This window comes from Halichoeres trimaculatus, unplaced genomic scaffold, assembly GCF_033239565.1.
Source record: "Halichoeres trimaculatus isolate MK-OKI-2021-1 unplaced genomic scaffold, fHalTri1.1 fHalTri1_scaffold_14, whole genome shotgun sequence".
NCBI classification, from domain to species: Eukaryota; Metazoa; Chordata; class Actinopteri; order Labriformes; family Labridae; genus Halichoeres; species Halichoeres trimaculatus.
This window is the reverse complement of record NW_027437192.1, coordinates 15,699,209-15,720,329: the sequence shown is the minus strand read 5'-3', so window position 1 is coordinate 15,720,329 and position 21,121 is coordinate 15,699,209. Positions and strand designations below refer to the sequence as shown.

Genomic DNA, 21,121 nt, shown 5'->3' with positions numbered 1-21,121 from the left:
AAGAACAGTAAACACTCCTGTTTTTTATTGTCATTGCAAAATATCTTCTTGTTAAGTTTCTGCTGTTATCTGTAACACCCAAGGTGTCGGGAGTTCATTAACCTGTGTCATAACTTTGTCACTGTGTCATTTGTATTTCACACCATCCTGAGTCCTCGCAGCTTTCCAACCAGAGCTCGACTTCAGACTCCATGAACATTTTTAATTAATCTAATGTTACAGATACACAGACTTTGAACTGGTTAAGACTTCCAGACTGTTTTTATGGAGCTGCACTCAGGGAAAAAGTCATCCTGTCTGAGGTGGACGATATGTCTACGTCCAGAATTTCATAGATAATCAATTAATGCTGGATTTAATGAGTGAAGCTCAGGAAGTGAAAGTGTTTCTGACATGAATGAAGTTTCCTCTTTGAGCACAAGAAAGGATGTGGTTGATCTGTGTATGAGCACAATGAGTGTGTTCCTGTTGAATGTGTGTGTGTGTGTGTGTGTGATAGAGGGAATATGTAACTGCCTGAGTGTGTTTCCAAAGGAGACTGAGCGGCGCTGAGGAGACTGCAGCTCCTCCAAACAGAACAGAACGTCATATCTAATGAGAAGCTAATCATACATCCAACACAGACACCATGTACTTCACTGACACACACACACTGATGATGACCTCATTCACACACACATGCACACACACTCAGACACACACCACTGCAGAGACAGGCTTAGTCAGCTGTAACTAACTGCAGACGAGAGGAGGGAGGAAATGAGCGAGGCGAGGAGAAAGTGGTGTAGAATCAGTTACAGCAGAATGTCAATATGTGGATCCTCTCTGAACACAGCCAATAAATACACAGCTTATGATCCTTTTAATAAAATCTCACAACAAAGGGAGCATTGAGGTTTTTCCACTGTGTTTAAAGAGCAGGCTAGGAAAAGAAAAGGGTGTTTTCTGTCATAGATGGCTGTGATTACAGAGAACAATACTCCCCATGCTACAAAGACACCCTCTTCAGTGTTTGATCACTGACTGCAGTGATATTCAAGACCAGCAGCTCAGGTCACATGTGGATCCTTTACACAAACACCACAAAAACGGCAGGATATAAAGATTCACTGAAACTAGATTTTCTTAAAAAAACGAGGACATTATAAGAATAGGAAACTCATTTCTGACCATGAGGCTGAAGAAGTTCTTGAGAGTTTGAGTTTGCAGCAGCGTGCAATGGAGCATGGCTAGAAGGGCTTTCAGTTTGGAATAACAGGGGATTTTTTTGATCAGGGAAAAAGTATTCTGACTGTACTGAATGTTCATGTTGTGTCACAGCAGATCACAAAGAATCTCCACATGTCAACGAAATATTTAATCTTTATTTTCTCACTGGAGTTTGCTGACATTTCATAGTTAATCACGAGTTAAATCATATTTAATATTTCCATCATTTTACTTTTCAAAACAGTATTTACCAGTATTACTAAACTGTCTACAACCATTTCTCTCTGATATCTTGATTTGGTTATCACATTAAAAGGACTGTAAGAATAATCTAGAAAAGCAATTTTTTTTCCCTGAATAAAGACTCAATTTCCCATGAGCACTAGCACCCACTGTCATGAGGATGTGACTCTTACCCATAGACTGTAAAAAAACAGACGTCTGCTTGCTCAGCTTGAAGTGAGGTCTCCACATTAACTGCTCCCCCTGGTGGCTGGCTGCAGTATGGGCTAAAAAATCCGGCTTTCCAGCCATTCCAGAAGGGCTGTGGTCAAACTTTAAAAAATTAATATACCTCATAGAAATGTTTCTCAAATCCGATTGTTGTGGTGATTTAAAGATATTATTTGGCTGTCTTGTATTCAAGTCCTCTTTTTTCTTAAAGTTTCGTTTTCATTAAATATACAAGGTTAAAAACGAGGTAACGTTTCACGATGATTGACAGATGCTGTTCTCGTGTATTTTTTTCGGGGATTGTAAAATATGTCAAGGTTGAGTCAAGAAGTGATAAGACTCTCGAAAGAGAAAAAAAATATACATTATTTTTGTCACCCAGCTCCTCTCAAATTCTCCCAGAATCCCTCATCGTCTCTACTGCGCAGACTCTGGCTCCAAACTGCTACAATGGTGGCGCCTGTGACAGGGGGGTATTTTTACTTCAAAACCGTATAACTATAAATGGCGGAGCCACACTGTCCACTCTATATACAGACTATGCTCTTACCAAGATGTGCGTTTTGAAGCAAATGGAGTGCAGATATTTATGGGCTTTCTTTAAGCTGGCTTGGATTTTTTATATTACTATTATTATTTATTTATATTGTATTGACATTTTGCCTCAGACATCTCCACTGTATACATCTGACATTGTGTGTGCTCATCAACCCTATATATCCATGTAGATTCTCATTCATCCAGGTCATGGTTACTCTGGTGATTAAGATAAAAAAGGTAACTAGACAATGAAGTGTTTGGAAAGATGTCTCACCTCCCATTATAGAAACTTCATGAGTTTGAGCCATAAGTTTGTGAAGTGATGAACAAGTCTGATCATTCCTCACTACACTGGACAGCGTAAATCACATAGTTCTGTCTATGTCTCTGAGTTTTGTCCTTGGGATGGACCAGCTTCTGCCTTTGTGTATTACAAGGCTGAAAGTGAACAGGAACGTGGTGTTAGCAAAGATCCTCTTTAGTTTCTCAGACATGCCTGCAATGTAAGGGATCCCAGTGTTCTTGCGTCTTTCTTCCCTTTCTGGTTCAGAGTCCTTTCTCTTCTTGTCCTCCAAAAAGGTCCACATGGGGTATCCACAGGTTTTCAGGGCTTCTCTGATGCATTTCTGCCATTTTCCTTTTCCTTCTTTCTTTGTGCGAGCACTTTCAGCCTGGTAGTTTAAGGTTCTGATGACATCCAGCTTGAGTGGATAGTGGGAATCAAAGAGCTGATATTAATCAGTAAGACCCATAACCCTACATTCTTATCATGATGCCAAATGCACACATTCAAAAAATATGTAAATTCAGGGGGAATGCATATTAAAAAAAACAAACAAACAAAAAAACACTGGAAATAAACTCAGCTCTATGGAAAGTTAGTGGTGTTGTTAGTGGTTGTTGGTTTCCTTCCTGGCAGCAGGCAGCAGGAAGACACTGCAGCAGCTCAACTACAAAGGGGCGGCTGTTGCTCAGTGGTAGAGTGGTTCAATTCCAGCTCCTGCAGTCACATGCCAAAGTGTCCTTGAGCAAGACACTGAACCCTGAATTGCTCCCACTGTTGGTCAGTGGTGTGTGGATGGGTGTGAATGTTACATCAAACTGTCGGTTTCCAGCAGGAAAACCACTGCCATCAGTGTGTGAATATGGTGTAGATAGGTGAATTAGACTAGCACTTTGAGTGGTCTGAGAGACTAGAAAAGTGCTTTATGAGAATTGGTCCATTTACCATTTTACCATTGGACTGAACACTGAGCTGAGTAATAGAGATTGTGCTGTATGGCTAAGTTTAAAGCTGTTAACTACAGCAGGCTTTGAGGTAATGATACTGACATCAAGCTACTGACCTCATCACCTGCTCATCCTTTCAACAAATGAGACACAATGACCATACACTCAAACACAATGAGAGATCAGCACTTCACCACTATTCTTTGTGCCTAATTTTATGCAAAACACAACTAATGATGAACAGTCATCATATTTATACCGCAGATCTTCACAGCACTTTGACTTTAACACTGCTCACTTTTCTCTGAGCGCGTGTGTTCTGCATTTGGCTGCAGAAACTTGCAAAGAGTGTGAAATTGAAAAAGGTTTTCACACTCAGCTGGTGGGAAAGCAGGGGTTGTAAAAGAGACAGGGCATAATTAGTATTTCTATAGTGGCGTCTCCCTGCAGGGGGGCTGCAGAAATCTTTAAGGCCCTCCTCTGTTTCCTCTCCGCAGCAGATGGGTGAGTCTCTTTCCCTCTGTTACTCTCAGCTCATCCTTCTGTTTCAGTCTTCATTTTTCTTCCCAAATACCCTGCAAGCCTGAAGCTCTTTTTCCCCCATACCCCTGGGATTTCTACCACAGAGAGGGTTTTATTGCACAAGTTGGAGGGATTTGACAGACCAGATATCTGTCACTTGTGTGTAGATAGTTTGCGTTTTTCTCAATCCTCAAAAGGAGCCTGTGTACTGAGGAATGTGTACTATTACATACACATTATCATACACTTTACAGACATTAAAGGATAACAATGAAGAGGGGCAAAGAGAATCATCAAATCACTCATAACCAGTAATAAAATCAGTAAGGCAGTGACCAGGTACAACAGTTCACATGAGGTTGATTTCTCTAAGCGTGTTTTTTTTTTACTGTAGAAATGGGAGAATGACAAAAACTAACACACAAAAAACTGTAGTCACAGAGTGTAAGTTGTGGGAGCTCTTTAGCTAAAAATAAACAGTGACATGAATAAATCATCACATCATTTTCCACGACAGCAGCAATCGAGTGACACACACTCAGTCAACTGTGTGGTTTCAAACAGCACTGACAGCATGACTGCTTTCTATTATTACACACACGGAGGAGGAAGACGAGCAGGTTCAGTGTCCTCGATGATAACAGATGTCTCCAGAGCTGTAACCTTGAGCTGAAAGGATTGTAAGGCACAAGTGTTGTGGAAATATCTCTGCCATTGTAGGTCTGATGGTAACCTTACAAACAGAGACCAGCAAACAACACGGTGGGATAACATGGCTGGGTATTAAAAGCATATTCCACAGAGGATGAGTCTTTTGTGAATAATGATGGGAGGAGGTTCCCCACTCTGTGAGAGGCTGTGTGAGCAAATAAAACAATTTAAGAGTAATGCTCCTGGGGCTGAAGTTGTAAAGAACTACTTCATCATCGAGAGTAAAATCATTAAAAGACTCAGAGAATCTGGAGAAATCTCTGTACAAAACGGATACAGCTAAAAAAAACACATCCTTTGCTGAATGGCAGGGATCTCCCTGCTTTCAGACAGTACGCCAGACTTAACTGTGACTCTGTAGTGGAAATCACTGCATGGGCCCAAAATCACATTTTAAAACCACTGTCTGTGAACACAGTTCATTACTGCCACCACAAATACAGGTTCAAACTGTACCATCCAAAGAGATCATGCCAAAGCCTTATTAAGACGGTAAAACTGTCCTGTGGTCAAACCAATCAAAACTGACACTCTTTTTGGAAATCCTGGACATTGTATGTTCAGCTCTGTGTGTCTGTGTATGTGTGTGTGTGTGTGTATGTGTGCGTGTGTGTGTATCCCCCCCCTCTCCCACTCTCTCTCCTCTATCTGTCTCTCTCTAACCCCAACACAGTCGAGACAGATGTCTGTCTAACATGAGTCTGGTTCTGTCCGAGGTTTCTGACGTTAAAGGGAAGTTTTTCCTTGCCATTGTAACTTGCTAAATGCTGCAAAGTCCTGTACTCATGGTGGATTAAGATAAGATAAGACTCCTTATCTTGTCTTGATGTTGGGTTTCTGCTAATAAAATTTTATTAACATTTACGGGTCTAGACCTGTAAATGTTTTTGTAAAGTGTCTTGAAATAACATTTGTTATGATTTGGCGCTATATAAATAAAGATTGATTGATTGATTGATTGATTGATAAAGGGGGAAGAAATTGTGGGGTTTCAAATTGGACTTATACTGCCATCCAGGCATGCTTTTTCAGAGAAATGATTCCAGACCACTTTCTGCATGTACTACAACATCATGGCTTTTAGTGGAAGAGTCCAGGTACGAAAATGGCCTACCTGCAGCCCTGACTTGTCACCCATTAAAAACATGTGGCACAAATTAAAACTGAAAATACAACTCCAAACTTGTGGGCTGCTGAAAGTCTTTATCAGGCTAGAATGGGACAACACTGAACAAAGGTGAAAAAAAAATCACTACAGAGGCAGACCAACTCCAGCAACATAGTTACACCAGCAAACAAACAGAGGGTCCAAAGCAGGGATGGACATTTAGGCCAAAAGTAATATATAACAGTTAACAGTTTAACAGCTGACTAACAATAACTAGAATAACTCCCCACTCTCTTTGCAGACATATGGAAGTTTATTGTTGAATGTCAAAAAGCAAGCAGCTTTCAGATGCCATAGAACCACTGTCTGGCTGTGGCAGTTATTTCACATTATCACCAGGGTCTAATGATGACAATAAAAGAATACATTCTTTTAAAACCATTAGACAATATTTGAATGTTATACAATCACAACCTACATCAAACAGGAACTTCAAAGATCCATAAAACAAGTCAAAGACAGGTAACTGTCTTTTTTCAACTCAAACTGTTAACTGTTGTCAAATAAAAATCGTCAACAAACTATTATTTCCAACCACAATAACAGCAATAACTAGCTACCCTGAGTTGTATAGTCAGACTGGTATACTCCTAAATCGATCCAGTCAGCTAAGGGATGACTGGATCTTCATACTTGATGCTTCCCACCACTCTTTCACTCAGCTCTTGGGTGATATTTTGCCGCTCATGATGCAAAATTCAAACTGCTCAGCTTGGTTTGATGATTTCTCAGATGATGAACAAATCAGTGCCTCATTAAGAAGAATGAGGGGTGCCTGCTGACACTGTAATAGAGTTGCCTGAATGCTGATATCAGGAAAAGTTTGGACCAGCTCTTATTTTTTTTCTGTAACACAGGAAAGAAAGCCTTTAGGTTTAGTAAGTGTCAGTTAATCCTCCAGAGCATGCTCTGAGTGTTCAGCACTGTCTGCAACATGTGTAGCAAAGTTTACACAACTGGCACTGGTGTCTCCAACAGAGCATATTCTTAAATAAACTACTTTGTGAATAAAACAACCCTTTGAGGGTCTGCAAATAAATGTTGTTGTTTAATTCACATAAGAACAAGGTTTATTTCCATTTCAGCTAACTTTTCTACATCTGAAATCTCCCTCAGCCATTCTTGCTTTACATACTTGTGGTATTTCACAGCAGTTAAACAAAGCCTCAGCATGATGAACCACATACTCATCACCAATAACACAGCATGCAGGATATTAACTCACACATAATTGTGTCTTATTGCGTAAAAAGTTTATAGAAGTAATAATTAGATTCTTATTTTAGTTGCACCCAGATTGTTCAGATTGTGCCCCCCCTCCTTCCTTGGCGTGACTGTTTGTGAACAAATGCATCTTTTGGTCTGAGCAGTGAGTTGCTGGCTGAACAGCTGCTGTGCCCACGAGCCGGCTGTTTCACTGCAGGATGTTTCCTGATAACAAACCAAACCTCCTCCCTTTTATCTGACAGGACCACAGCTACAGCTACCACAGCTTACTCAGACACTGCAGAACTGAGGCTACAGGCCAGACCGCTTCACAAAATAACAGACTTCAAAACAACTCCAATATTTAAGAGAAGAGGTTGGCGCTCTCGTAACTTTTAAGAGACAGCAAAATACATTTACAGACATAAGACAAGTAACTTTGACTAACAGGTTCAGAAACAAGCATAAATCAACAGGAGTTCAAAAAACAAAGGACTGTTATTCCAGCAGGTCATGTTGTACGGAGCTTTAAAAAACATGAGGAGCTGCAGAAGCGTGTAATGAAAGTGAAAGATGCCGTCTGTCTCAGCTGTGCAGTGGACACATGAAGGACAGCGAGTGCAGCATCCACTCTGATCACAGCTGCTCACAGCTCAGGCTTGTGTGGGTACATGATCCTGTGATCACACTGAGGCGTCATACTGCTGTGTATCTGGACAGGTTACACACGATGCTGTACATCATGAAGATGTTGATGTACAGTCTATCACTAGAAAATGGCTCAATCCTCTACCACCTACAAGAGACGGTTCAAAATAATCCTAGAAATCTTAAAAATGGAGAAGTTGACCTACAATCTAAGGATTAAAAAAGACAAATTTTATCTCATTCGGAATAAGTGGATTGAATTTGTTACCCCATTTAGAGCAGACTTTGTCTGACCCCACTATCAGTTATTCTTCTTCAACCTCCTAAGTGAAAGACACAATGTAAATGTAAACTCCCCTTGTTCATTTGTAAATAGTTATTCATTTATATGAGTGATGTAACATATGTGGATATTATATGGAGCTTTACACACACTTAAAATGTAAACAACAATAAGAACGAAGAACTAGGGATGCACGATATTGGATTTTTGCCAATATCCGATATGCCGATATATCGAAACCCCTTTTGGCCGATACCGATAATCACACATTTATTTGTTTTTTTCACTGTAACGAAAGCTAAGTCTATCCTGTACTGGAATTTATATGTTACTATTATTGTGACGGTCTTATTTGTTTAAGAAACACACATAAAACAAGACAAAAAACATTTGATTTTACCATAAATAAGAAATGTGCTATTTTTTCAAACTCAAACATTCAGTATTGAAATACAGAAAAATAATTTCTTTAGATCACATGAACTTTAAATGTACAATGCATTTTTAAACATAACCAAGTTGCATTTGATTATTTTAGAGCTACTGTAACAACCTGGTGACAGACACAGAGCTCTGCAGTGCAAATAAATGAAGTGCTACATTTTATTCAAGGAGCTTATTTTTCAGATGGAAAATAATAATAATCCTAACTGAATAGCACCTCATCTGCTGTGACTATCGGCAGAAATTTTCATACCTGCCGATACCGTTAAACGTGTTTTTAAGCTTTTATCAGCCGATACCGATATTGTGCCGATAATATCGTGCATCCCTAAATCATACTGGTGTATGGCATGGTTTGAATGGCAAGCACCCTCAGTCGGCTCTATAGTGTGTCATAAGCTATGAAAAGCTTCTCATTTTTTTGGTTTAGTATGGAGGCAAAGGAGCTGACAGACGTCTAAGCTCATAGTCCCGAAACATCCAACCCTTTTTTCAACCACTGTGAAAAGTTAAAATTAAGTTCTTCCTATCACCTGTGTAACAACATGTTTAATTTTGTCCTGTGACGATCAGAAGCTTCAGCAGCTGACCAGTAATCATTGATGAGTCTGTGTGAGACTCCAGCTTCTGACTCTGATGCACTACAGGCTTCGAAAACTGCAACAGCTGCAGAAAGATGACTCACCAAACACACTTAGGAGGGAGATTTATGAGGAGACTGGTAACTGTTAGAGCACTGAAAAATCTATTCTCCCTTTAGTTTCACAAAAGATGTGTGTTGGTCATAAATCTAAAATCAGTAGAAGACTCAACTCAAAGTATTTCTCACTGTCTGCTTTGCCAAACCATCACCAAGAAAACATGAAGTCTTCAAAACTTTCTCATGTGTTGCAATGACAAGTTGCAACTTTTGGAAAATAGAAAATATCAAAACATACAAAATAAATTTGAACACTTAAAGTAACGACATTGAGTGGAGGAGGCAGGCTGACCTAAACAACTTAAATATAGTCACAAATTAACAAGAAGGTCAGCCAGTGATTGCCAGACAGTTAGTTTTAGAGAATTCTGGCCAAACTCAAACTTCATCCTCTCCTCTTATAATCCTATTTTTGACCCCAAACAGATTCAGTTTGTTATCAGGGGCCTCATAAATTTACTGAAATGGATAGTGAAGTCCCTCACAAACTGATTTGATGTTTTCAGTTGGCATGTGCCTGTTTTTGTCTCTTTTCATGCCACCGGTATAACGTTTTCAGACACTTTTAATTTACACTCAGATTTTCCATCGTCAGACTAATGTATCAAATATTTATAATTTGAACGATGATGATGATGATGATGATGTCTACAGATGATATCAGGAGCCATATTTTCCCCCAAAAAATTAAGTGAGTCAAAGAAAAATGTGAATTTTTGACATTCATTTGAAGAAGAATCCTCTCCAAACATAAAGATTTTATTGTTTCACAGGTATTTTTCAGTGATTTTACATAAAAGAAGATTGTAACATTGAAGGTATATGCTGTCAGTTAAAAAAAATAAATAAATAAAAATCAGTAACGGCCCAAATTGGTATCGGCAGGTCGGGCTTTTTAAAGATCTGTGATTGGCCAAATAATTGTGATCCATGCACCCCTAGTTGGCAGGTATGTGTATGTGGGTGGGTGGCGGCACCTTGCAGGGGTGGCTCCTGGAATAATTTATGAATACGAGCGAATATTGAAAAGTTTTTTTTTTGCATGAAATGCCCCTCCTTCGTATAGAATTGAGAATGCTGCAGACAAACCTAAAAAGAAACCTATCTTAGCACAGAGGAACCTCTGAAATGATGTTGTTACCTTCAGCTGGAGGGCAGACTAATACTCTGAACTAATCCCTGCTCTCTGCTTGGAAAGGAAGGTCAGGAAGACACAACTTTAATGCAGTTTCTAACTAATTAAATTGTTCTTTGCATCTCTTCCACAGCTTGGAGATAAATCATAATAAAACTGAGCTGAGTGCTGATCAGATCAGGATTCTTTAAGAAAAGGAAGCAGCACGAAACCTGAGACGAAACCTGAGAGTGGTGTTTGAGTCTGTGATTTCTACAACCTGATAGTCATGAATGAATTCACGTTTCTGTCACTTAACCCATTCTGCAGTGGCCCTCTCCCTGCTTTTATTTCTAAAGTTCTTCACTGATACTCACTGGAAAGTTATTCCTCAGGGGCTCGCTGGGATTAAGAAGGAAAGAGGGAGAGGGAGAGAGAGGATGAATGATAGTGAAAGAGAAAGAGAGAGAGCGTGGCCAATTCCCCCTTGGAATCCACTCATTGTTTCCCCTCAGCCGATGGGGGATTCTTATCAAAACGCTGCCAGGACTATCATGAAAGGATATGGTAATTATAGGGAAAACACACACACACCCTGCACACACACACATGCACACACACTGCACACACACAGAGGTAGGAAGGCAGACGAAGCACAGGGCTAATATAATGTGTCTGGTGAAGGGGCTATTTACATACCCTTCTAGAGCGCTTGTCACATTCAATTAATTACTTTCTGGCAGGGTGACAAAGATTATTAAAAGAATGATGAAAATTTTTCCTCATTTGGCTCCATGAAAAAAAAAAAATCGCCAAGTCTTTTTAAAAGGAAGCCAAGTGATCTCTGAAACACCAAGTGAAGTCTAAAAGTTAGAGGTGTTTTTTTATTTGCGCTCCCAGGAGGGATTACAGAAACGCTTCTTCTCCTCTGCAGAAATCGAGCCAGAGAGGATGTTTGCTGGAGCGGCTGTGATCATGAGCCGCGCTTTATTCTGGCGGGGTGGAGGGAAAAAAAAAAAAAAAGAGCCGAATCCTGTGGGGTAATGAGCTGCATCACAGCGTCCGTTCATAACCCCTCACATCTGATGTCTTTCAGAGAACACAGCCTATTTAACACTGTCACATCAATTAGCAGGTGAAGAAAGGGGCCGGGAGACGTGCAGCCTTTTGTTCAAAGAGAGCATGTGTGTGTGTGTGAGTGTGAGTGTGTGTGTGAGAGAGAGGAGGTACAGTAAGTAAATTTATCCCAGCAGTTCACAATATGCGCTTATGCTTTGCTTATCACACAAAAGAACAGGCTGAATTGGGATTGTTGTGGTAAAACGTGCTGGCTGAATCAAACACCGGGGATGTGACAGCCTTTTTTGGGGGGGATCTGGAGCTGTTAGAGAGCGGCAAATACCCCAAGGGGCCGTATGAATACAGAAAATCTACATTTCAAGTAGCGCTGAGACTCCGCCGGCTCGTTCCTCTCCTCTGCCCTGACGCTGAAATACGCTCAAGCAGCCAGAGTCTAATTTTTCACTCATGGCTGAGGACTCCTGACTGCAGCCGAAGCTCGATCCATTCGTCTCGAGGGCTCCTTTCAGCACGGACGTTCTTCAAGGAATCCTCTCTATTGCACCAAAATGTCATTTTCTACACAAACGGCTAGCCGTGAAATTTCTTTTCCCCCTCTGCTGTTTGGCCCTTTGTCAGGAAACATAATAGCATGCTTCAGACAGATTAGCCTTGTCTTTAGATCCGACAAACAGACTGCAACTGTGACAGATAGTACCTTCTTAAAACAGGTTATTTTCTGTCAGTCCTCGCCAGCTTAAAGACGCTGCGGTTGTGAATTTTAACAGCAAAGCAGCCAGCTGACAAATTGTTATGTTATGACAGGTGAGACACTCTGCAGATGCAAACTTTTCAAAGGGGAAATGGCTTTTTAACACCTCTCCAAATGCTCCATCACAGCGAGACATAAAGCATTTGTCAAAAAAGATAATGGCAGGAAAAAGAGAGTTTATAAGGCAGCAGAGAATAGATGTTCTCCTGAGTAAGTCCGTCCTACAGTCTGCCAAAAAATAAAGCTGTGAATATCTGCCATCATCCCAACTCCCCTTCAAAGCGTCCACAGTTATTCCTTCAGCATTAGATCACACGAGTTAAGATGGAAATCACAGCAGAAATCTTATAGTGTTTTGTAGAAACTGATTGTTGTACTGTCTCAAGTGTATTGGTAGATGAGTTTTATTGATTGTAAAGGCTGCTCCAGGAGCAGGCATTGAGACACTAATACTGAAAAGATGTAAACAGGAGTAATGATCTGAAAGCAGCTAATCTGTTCTTCATCTGTCCTTATCAAACATTAAGACATGCTGTGGTTTAAAGAGCTGGAAAGTCCTCTTTGTCAAAGACATGAGGAGAAGAATGCTGTGGAGGAGTCATCCAAGACTTCTGTGCATCTTTAGGTCATCACTTATTCAAAGCAGAACCATCATCACTTCCCTTCACATTAAAATCTACATGTGCAAGTATGAGTAAAGTACAATGTCAGAGTAAAGTACAATGATACAACAGATTTGTATCATATTGTGTCATGGTGTGTCATATTATACTGTGTTGTATAGTATCTTTAAGTACAGTGTTGTGGTGTGTTGTATTGTAATGTATTTAATTGTATTGTTTTATATATTATATGATGGTATGTGATGTGTGATATTGTGGGAGCCAGAGCTTAGTGTGAACCATACGTTCACATTCAAAGCTCATTACTTTAGATTTTGATCTTAAAACATAGCCAAAATTAGGGCTAGGCGATTATGATAAAAATAAGAATCCCGATTATTTTAAGTTATATTGAAATCACAATTAATATACACAATTATTCATTTATTCAGAAACTTCAGTACTGATTTGAACACAACTTTAAAGAACCAGCAAGTGCCACATACAGTATTATTGATACGCATAAGTCACACACACTCGCTGTGGCTGCACATGGAACACAGAAGAGCTATGAAGCACAGGAAGTTGCACACATCTACACTGTGTGGCATATTAATTGTTTTTCTTCGATTATATTGTTTTTATGATTGTCAGATGGCAAAATTGAAATCACAATTAAAATCCGATTAATTGTCCAGCCCTAGCCAAAACATAAACTTGTTTAGGTTTATTTTTTTAGCTTCACTTCAGGTAATTACTTCAGTAGACCCTGATGCTTCTCCCCACCTCAAAGGGGCTGTGAGGAGTTTTATAAGTGATCATGAAAAAGTGTCACTTCTGGATGCCTGATGGTAATCCACACTTTAAAATGAGATTATAAGTACCAATAAAGGATAATCCTTACTGCTATTTCTTAGCTTTCTGATCAGGTCTGGCAGGACCAGATTGATTTATGGAATGTTGAACGACAACACCACATCGACTGAAGAAGTTTAGCAGTGAGAAGGCAGATCCGTGTTTTTCTCTGCTGAAAACGATTTCTGTGATTACTGTTGTTAATGCAGTGGACACAGGAGCTGAACTGAAAAAGAAAGAGAAGCATAAGAAAAGCTGAAACAGGAAAACGATAGAGCCCAGGTCAAAAGCTAAAAAAAACAGGTTAAACGCAAAAACACAGGTTAAGCGGTTTTTGATAATGCTCATTCCAACTCACATTGCAGCAGTTATTCTGCAGGGGTCTGTTCAAACTTGAGAGACTATCAATAACATGAAGAATGAGGTTACGTTAGCTCTGCTTGGTAGATAAGCACTTGAAGGACATGAGGATGATTTGTTGTGTAATGTTATGTCTAAGAGCATTGGGCTGAGAGTAGTGCAAAATTAAGCTGGCAACTTAACTACAGTACAAACTGAAAAAGTTTGCTTGTAGCCACATTTCAAACAACATGTAACTGTTGATAAATACATTTCCTCATTGCATTGTATCTGGTAAAAAGTTGCCTTGAAAAATTAAAAGTAGTGTTAAAAAGAAGATCTGATTTCCATTTACTTTTCAAAAGAAACATACAGCCTGTTAAAGGTCCTGTATTATGCAAAAATCACTTTATTAAGTCTTTTAGTAAAATTGAGGGTCTTTGGCTTTCCTCCCAGCCCACAAAATGTGATATTTAATAACAAAACCTGTGCTTAGAGCTCGTGAATGTAAAATCCTGACCTAAAACGAGCTGTTTGGATTTTGGGGATCTGCTGACGTCAGCGATTCCCTTTTTTTAGACCAAACAGGAGCAAGTCTGACCTGATTGGTCCAACGGAGCAGATACCCCCAAACCCACTCCCCACCCACTCCCCTCCCCGTTGCTGGAGAGAAATCTCTCCAGCAGCAGGGAGAAGAATGTCAAAGTTGAAGAGCCATCACTGCTTTGTTTTTGGCTGTAAACAGCCACATAGTTCCATGCACAGGCTTCCCATCTCGGAAGAAGACAAGACTAAGTGGCTAGAGTTCATTCATAAAGGAAATGTGCCAGCTACACTCAGTAAAACTGTGCATGTGTGTGCTAGTCGCTTCACGGCTGACTGCTTTTCCAACTTTGGACAGAACAACAGAGGGCTAGCAAATAGACTGGTCCTGAATCTAGGCGCATTACCAACCATCCGCCAACAAACCTCTGACCCTGGAAATGTGAGTATTTTAAATGCTGTGTGCTGTGGAGCAGATGTAAGAGCTTTTCCTCAGTGTCCCCCCTGTCTCTGTGTTAGCTTCAGGATGCTAACTTTAGCTGCGGTTAGCCCGTTGTCTTAGCCTGTTATGTTACGGTAAATTAGCTTCTCTGTTTTCTAAACATTGTGCACTCAGAGCTCGTGGCACGGGTCTCAGTGACGTGGAAGAGCGGGGTTGTATCAGCAGTGGCTCATTTACATATAAAGGTCACGCCCACTAAATCAGACCGTTCTGAACAGAGGGGCTATGACAGCCTGGAAACAATGCTGCTGTGCTTGATTTATTGTCTATTTGGACCAAAACATGTTACTACCATTTCATGAAGACATCAATGATCCATATTAAACTGCAGAAAAGTAGCAAAATATGGGACCTTTTAAATAGATTACTTATTGTGATCTACAGAATCATAGAGGGATATCAAGTTTAAAAGTCACAAAAATTCTGATTGAATATAGAAAAAACCTGCAACTTTAAAATCTTAGAAACACACCTAGGAATATTTTGGTGGTTTAACTTACAACCAAAGATTCTACGTCCAGTACTTGATCACAGAGGAGCATCTGCTTCATGTAAGACAGTGTCCAGACTGTTTTATTATCCCTCAAAATGAAAATGCCCAGAATAAGAAACACTGAAAAATAGACAAAAAGTAAATTTCTGCCTGTTTAAAATAAATGCTACACCTCTCTTTGGATACCAAAGACAGGTGGCTTGTTGTTCATTTATCATCACTAAGGATTTCTTTCTTATGTGGTTTGAGAGCAAATGCTGTAGTCTTTGATGGGACACTTATCTGAAACACTGCATGGGTGAAGTCAAACTGGAACTGAATACTGTGTTGGAAATAAAAAAAAGAGTTGAAGTTGCAGTGGGAGAAATCCCTGGATTGGTGCAGCCATATTTCAGTAAAAAAAAAACAAAAAAAACAAAACAAACAAAAGTGACTAGAGCAGGACTCGGCCAACATTTCCTAGCCTTCAGGTCCACACATTAGTGAGTTTCTATGCTTTCTCAGCCCTACAGGAAATGCCTGGCCTGCAGTGACTGTCTGCCTGCACAGCCTCCCCCTCACCCTCCAATGCTGCTCCCTGAAGACATCAGTTTGAGAAGAATAGCAAACGCTGACTCAATGCAAACCACACACAATGAAAGCTCTCTCTCTGATCTTGATTGTCAGGAGCGTGCAGCACCTCTGTCTTTCCCCACACTCTGACTCGGGAGGAAAATAAACCATGCGAACCAGTCTAGCCGCAGCAGAGTGCCTTTACCAGCCTCGGGGAGAGTGAGCAAACACAACACTGTTGCTACAGCGATGCTAATGGAAAACAGTGCCAATCGGGTCAATTGCACAGATATTTATTTATTCTCCATGAGTCTGATTCACGCTGCAAACAGCTTACAAGGTCCATTCATTATTCTTCAGCCCGAGCAAACAGAGGTGAAAATACTGCACAATAATCCACCTTTACTATTCATGTGACTCACTGAGCCGACACAATCCATTCACGCTGCTCACACAGGCTCAAACACACCCGCGCACACACACAAACGCCTCAGGTGTCACAGCAAATGGCCCTTTAAAAAACACACAATCAACAGGCTCCTACCTGCAATTTGGCGGCGGGTCCAAGGTTATCTCTGCTAGCTCCTTCTGGATCCTGAAACCAGAGGAAGAGCTGTGTTACCATCACACACACACACACACAAAGCACTGACAGTTATATAAATCCTGCCTGTGAAATCAATCTAAGTGTACACACTGAACGCAGCATTGATTTTCTAATGAGCCTCTGAGCGCTGTGACTGGATGCACAAATAAGTGCTGTCATGCAGGATCAACACAGCCAAGGATTTGCTATTATTTTAAACCACATGAGCATGAATTGATATGGATGTCAACAGAGCATGTCTGATAAAGGAATCATATATGAGGGTGAATTAATTCCTCTGCTTATCACTGCCCCGTCTTTACAGGAGACAGTAGGAAGCATTTCCACAACAGGCACCTGGAAAGGGTTTAATGAATAGACCACGAGGTCAAGTTTCTCCCTGGTTAAGGATTCATTACATAACAAAGGCAGTGATAACAATAAGGGTCCAGCAGTAAGGTGTAGTACTGCACAATCACCCAGTCAGCTGTAAATGCAGCTGTTAATCTCTCCATGCCGGTAAAACTACCTCTCACTCACTAACAGAGTTTTGTTTTTCATGCTTTTAACATGAGAACATGTAGTGTGTGCAGTCTTTTTGGTGCAATCTGAGTAAGACACCAATTTTAAAATAGAAAATTTTGTCTCATTAAAAGTTCTTTTTTAGGCACATTTTGAAGTCATTCCATGTTTTTTCTGAAAATACTCGCTTTCAAAAAATCTGGCAGTGGATAAATGCGCAGCACTTCGGAGCTCTTTGCACAGTAGCCAATATTTCAGGGCTTCTGTTGTAGGATAACAACCAGACAACTGATCATGACCATTGATTCAGGCCAGGATTACCTCTGCAGTGCAAACATTTTCCTGAACAGTCTAATTAGCATCATAATTGAACTGAAGTCATCTCCATCAGTAAATACATTTAAACACATCATTCACTAAAGAATCACTTATATGTGTCAGGTAGCACAAGAGTAAATTGAACACCCCTCCTCAAAGCGCCCAGTCACTTCGTCACTCCGGGCTCAGATGGAGCCGAAGTAATCATCAGTCCCATTAGATGAGCAAAAAACTGTTCGAGACAAACAGGTTAAGTCCGTGCTGTTTGTGATCCTCTGGGTAGGGGCTGACTGTAGGCAGAAACCAAGTCTTTTATTGCTTGTTAGCATACTGCTTTAAAGTTCGCCTAAAACCTGCAAATCACTTAAAGCTTAGATTTTCAAACAGTGCAATATAATAAAAATAATGTTGAAACTGAATATTTTTTGGTTGGTTTTATGAAAAACAAACTCATTTTAATTTTCACTTTTTATGCCAGTATCATTTTCAAACAAGTTTGAAAAGGAACAGCAAACCACTGAAAAATTGGATATGCAAAAAACATATAAAAGAACATTTCCTACTTATGAGTTTATTTAGAAAAACTTTAGTAACATGATTGGGTATAAAAAGGATACTTCAGAGAGGCCGAGTCCTGTAGAAGGACAGGTAAGAAGAGGTTCACCACTCACTGAGAGACTCCATGAGCAAACAGTTCAACACATGAAGGGGCATAAGTGGAATAATTGATTCAAATCAGTATGGGGATATCTGTTTCACGGTTTTGAAATAAGGATACTTTTTTGTAAAAAATGTGAAATTTTGATTAAAAAATCTTTTTTTTTCCAAGTTAAATTCTTAAATTTAGTTTCTGTCAGTGAGCTGGGCTGGAAATAGAGCCCGGGCCGATTATAGCCTGTCACCGATTAATCAACATCAGCCAAAATGTAGCCGATTATAAAAATTTTTGCTCCGCAGAGATTCTGTCGCTCCTGCTCCTGTGTGTTAATTAATATAAAACTACTACTCAGCATCTCACTACATAATGCCATGCACGATTAACCTGGGCTTATAAATTCACAAGTTATTGTTTTGGTTGAAATAGTTTTTGAAAATGTTTCGACGTATTTTGTTGTAATTGTATTTATTGCATGTTTTGAAAGCAGCTACATTGTTACTTAAAATCTAGTTTAGGCCCATGCATTTCTTGGAAGATGGAACTTTTCAATTGCTAGTCATAATTTGTGTTCATAAACAATATTTATCCTGTGTATATCAATGAATTTATTACATATGTCAGCCGATATATCGGATATCAGCTGATATACCAAATATCGGCCTATATACCAGATATCGGCTTGTTTTTGCCCCCCAATATTGGTATCAATATCGGCCCCAAAAATCCCATATCGGTCGGGCTCTAGCTGGGAAAACAACTTTCTCCAGCAGAGAGAAATTGTTTTTCTTTGACTATCTAGTTATGTGACATCAGATCCCCTGAAACAGACCCAAATAGCCAACTAAAAACTGCAAAAAATTGGCAGAAATCGAAGAACTGCAATTCAAATTGAATTGGCACCCCCAAAAATCTTAGAAGAGTCAAATCGGGAGAAAAGCATATCACCCCAGCCATAATATACACGAACCAAGGCAAGGTGGAAAACTGTCCTGTGGTCTGACAAATTGAATTTGACATTGTTTTTATAAGTCACGGCCACCGCAACCTCTGCTCCAAGGAGGAGTGGGACCACCCGGTTTGTATTCACTTCACAGGCCGAAAGCCTCCATCCATTACAGGAAGAGAATGCATAAATGCCTGTGACATGGGAAGCCTACACATGTGGTTTGATCAAAGACAGCAGAGAGCAGGAAAGTCTCACTGGATGGGGTCTGTTTCTGCGTTAATGCTTAACATGCTTAACATGTTAGCTAGTTTAAGTTGGACAGGGTGAAATGGGTAGCCTGATGTTTGATTAAAGCCTCAGTAGCTCAGCATCACATACTAAAACATCCATTTTCTCTTGTTATACTCTTTAATCCCGTCCAAATGCTTTCTTGTTTTATCTCTGAACTTATTCATGGTTGTAGAAAATAAAGCAAAATAAATAATTGACAACAGTTATTGATCACACTGTCTGTACGCTACGCTGTTTGTTATCCAGGACATAAAAATAATCTGCTACAGCAGCAGAGAGGGAGAGAAAAGACAAGCAGTCGATGTTGACATGATTTATTGTTTCTGTGTCGACTCATAATAAATGAAGTGCAATCCTTTCACTACAAAGCAATGTGAGGTTCTGCTACATTCCACTTTATCTCCTGATGTTTGAGGGAAATGTTCTTTAACAAACATGTTGAAACAGCTCTGTTCTGTTCACTGGAGAGAAGGTCTTTGAATGTTTACGGTTCATTTTGCCTCATAAATGTGCTCGTTTCTTGCAGGTCATCCTCCAACACCTTCATCTGTCACACTAACTTAAGGCAGGCTTAACATGTATGCTTGTAAACACCGTGTAAAGACGATGTAGCCTCTAGTTTTGGAAAGTGAAACTAATCCATATGTGCCTTACATTTTTTCTTTTCAACTTGCCAGCAGGGGGCATCTTCTCTCTTTTTTTAATACGTGCAGGTTATTTAAACTGCTAAATATTTATGTTGTAAAACTCCCCAATTCTGTCTGTAAACTGATCGAAACTCTTTGTTCGAAAACTAGCACAAGATCTTCACAAGGTCTTCTCAAGACTAGCTGACAGTCCTCCAGGGGGCTGGCCAATCAAAGGGAAGGGGTTTTATGGAGTGAGGATTCTTAAAGAGACAGCAATGGAAAACAAATTGTTTCAAACAGAGACTGGAGAAGGTTTTGCTAAAACTCCAAAGTTCTGGTCCCTTTGACTGCCAAATAGAGTATAAAGAGGGATCTGCTTTAAGGCAGGACCACCTGTGACTAAGAAGTCTTCAAATATAAATAAGTCAGCTGAGAACATCTTGTTCAGCATTCATGTGTGGTTAAAGACGCTCTAAACAGGTTGTGCGATTGTGTTAACCTGGTCCATTTTGTTTTTAAGTTTTGACGTTTGACACCAAAATAAATATGGATTGAGCCATAAATTAAAGATGTAGCTGATGTACCATGAATGTATTGAATCTACGTCCATCCATTCATTTTCTTAACCGCTCATCTTATTCAGGGTGGCGGGTGGCTGGAGCCTATCCCAGCTGTCATTGGGCGAGAGGCGGGGTACACCCTGGACTGGTCACCGATCAATCACAGGGCTAACACATACACAGACAACCATTCACTCACACCTAGGAACAATTTAGAGTGCTCAATTAACCAGGTAAGTATGTTTTTTGGACTGTGGGAGGAAACCGGAGTACCCGGGGAGAACCCACACATGAATGGGGAGAACATGCAAACTCCACACGGAAAGGCCCACCAGCCAAACTGGGAATCGAACCAGTGACCTTCTTGCTGTGAGGCTGCAGTGCTAACTGTTGCGCCACCATGCATTATTGAATGTAATTTCTTTAATTAGCATTGTGTATATCTTGGATAAACATCAGGACAGATATTAATTCTATAGTATCTGTTATTGGTGACAAATACTTATCAGGAAAAATGGGGATGGATGTGTCTCTACCTGGTTCAAAATCTAGTCCAACAACCTATTACTTACAATAAGTGTCGTTACAAAGGCTTGTGCACTTTTAACATAAAGTCTTGGGGAGTGGTTTCCAAATTGAGGGGTTATGAAAACAGTGATAGGGGTC

At 40.1% G+C, this 21,121-nt stretch overlaps 1 protein-coding gene across 1 annotated transcript in view; it reads right to left on the bottom strand.

Moving 5' to 3' along the window:
* The window catches only part of LOC141803395 (ubiquitin-conjugating enzyme E2 E2-like), a 91,185-nt gene that overhangs the window by 56,180 nt on the left and 13,884 nt on the right, over positions 1-21,121 (bottom strand). The window contains exon 3 of the mRNA XM_074687389.1: positions 16,490-16,540. Coding sequence (XP_074543490.1) covers positions 16,490-16,540 — 51 coding nt within the window. The remainder of the gene's footprint in view (positions 1-16,489; positions 16,541-21,121) is intronic.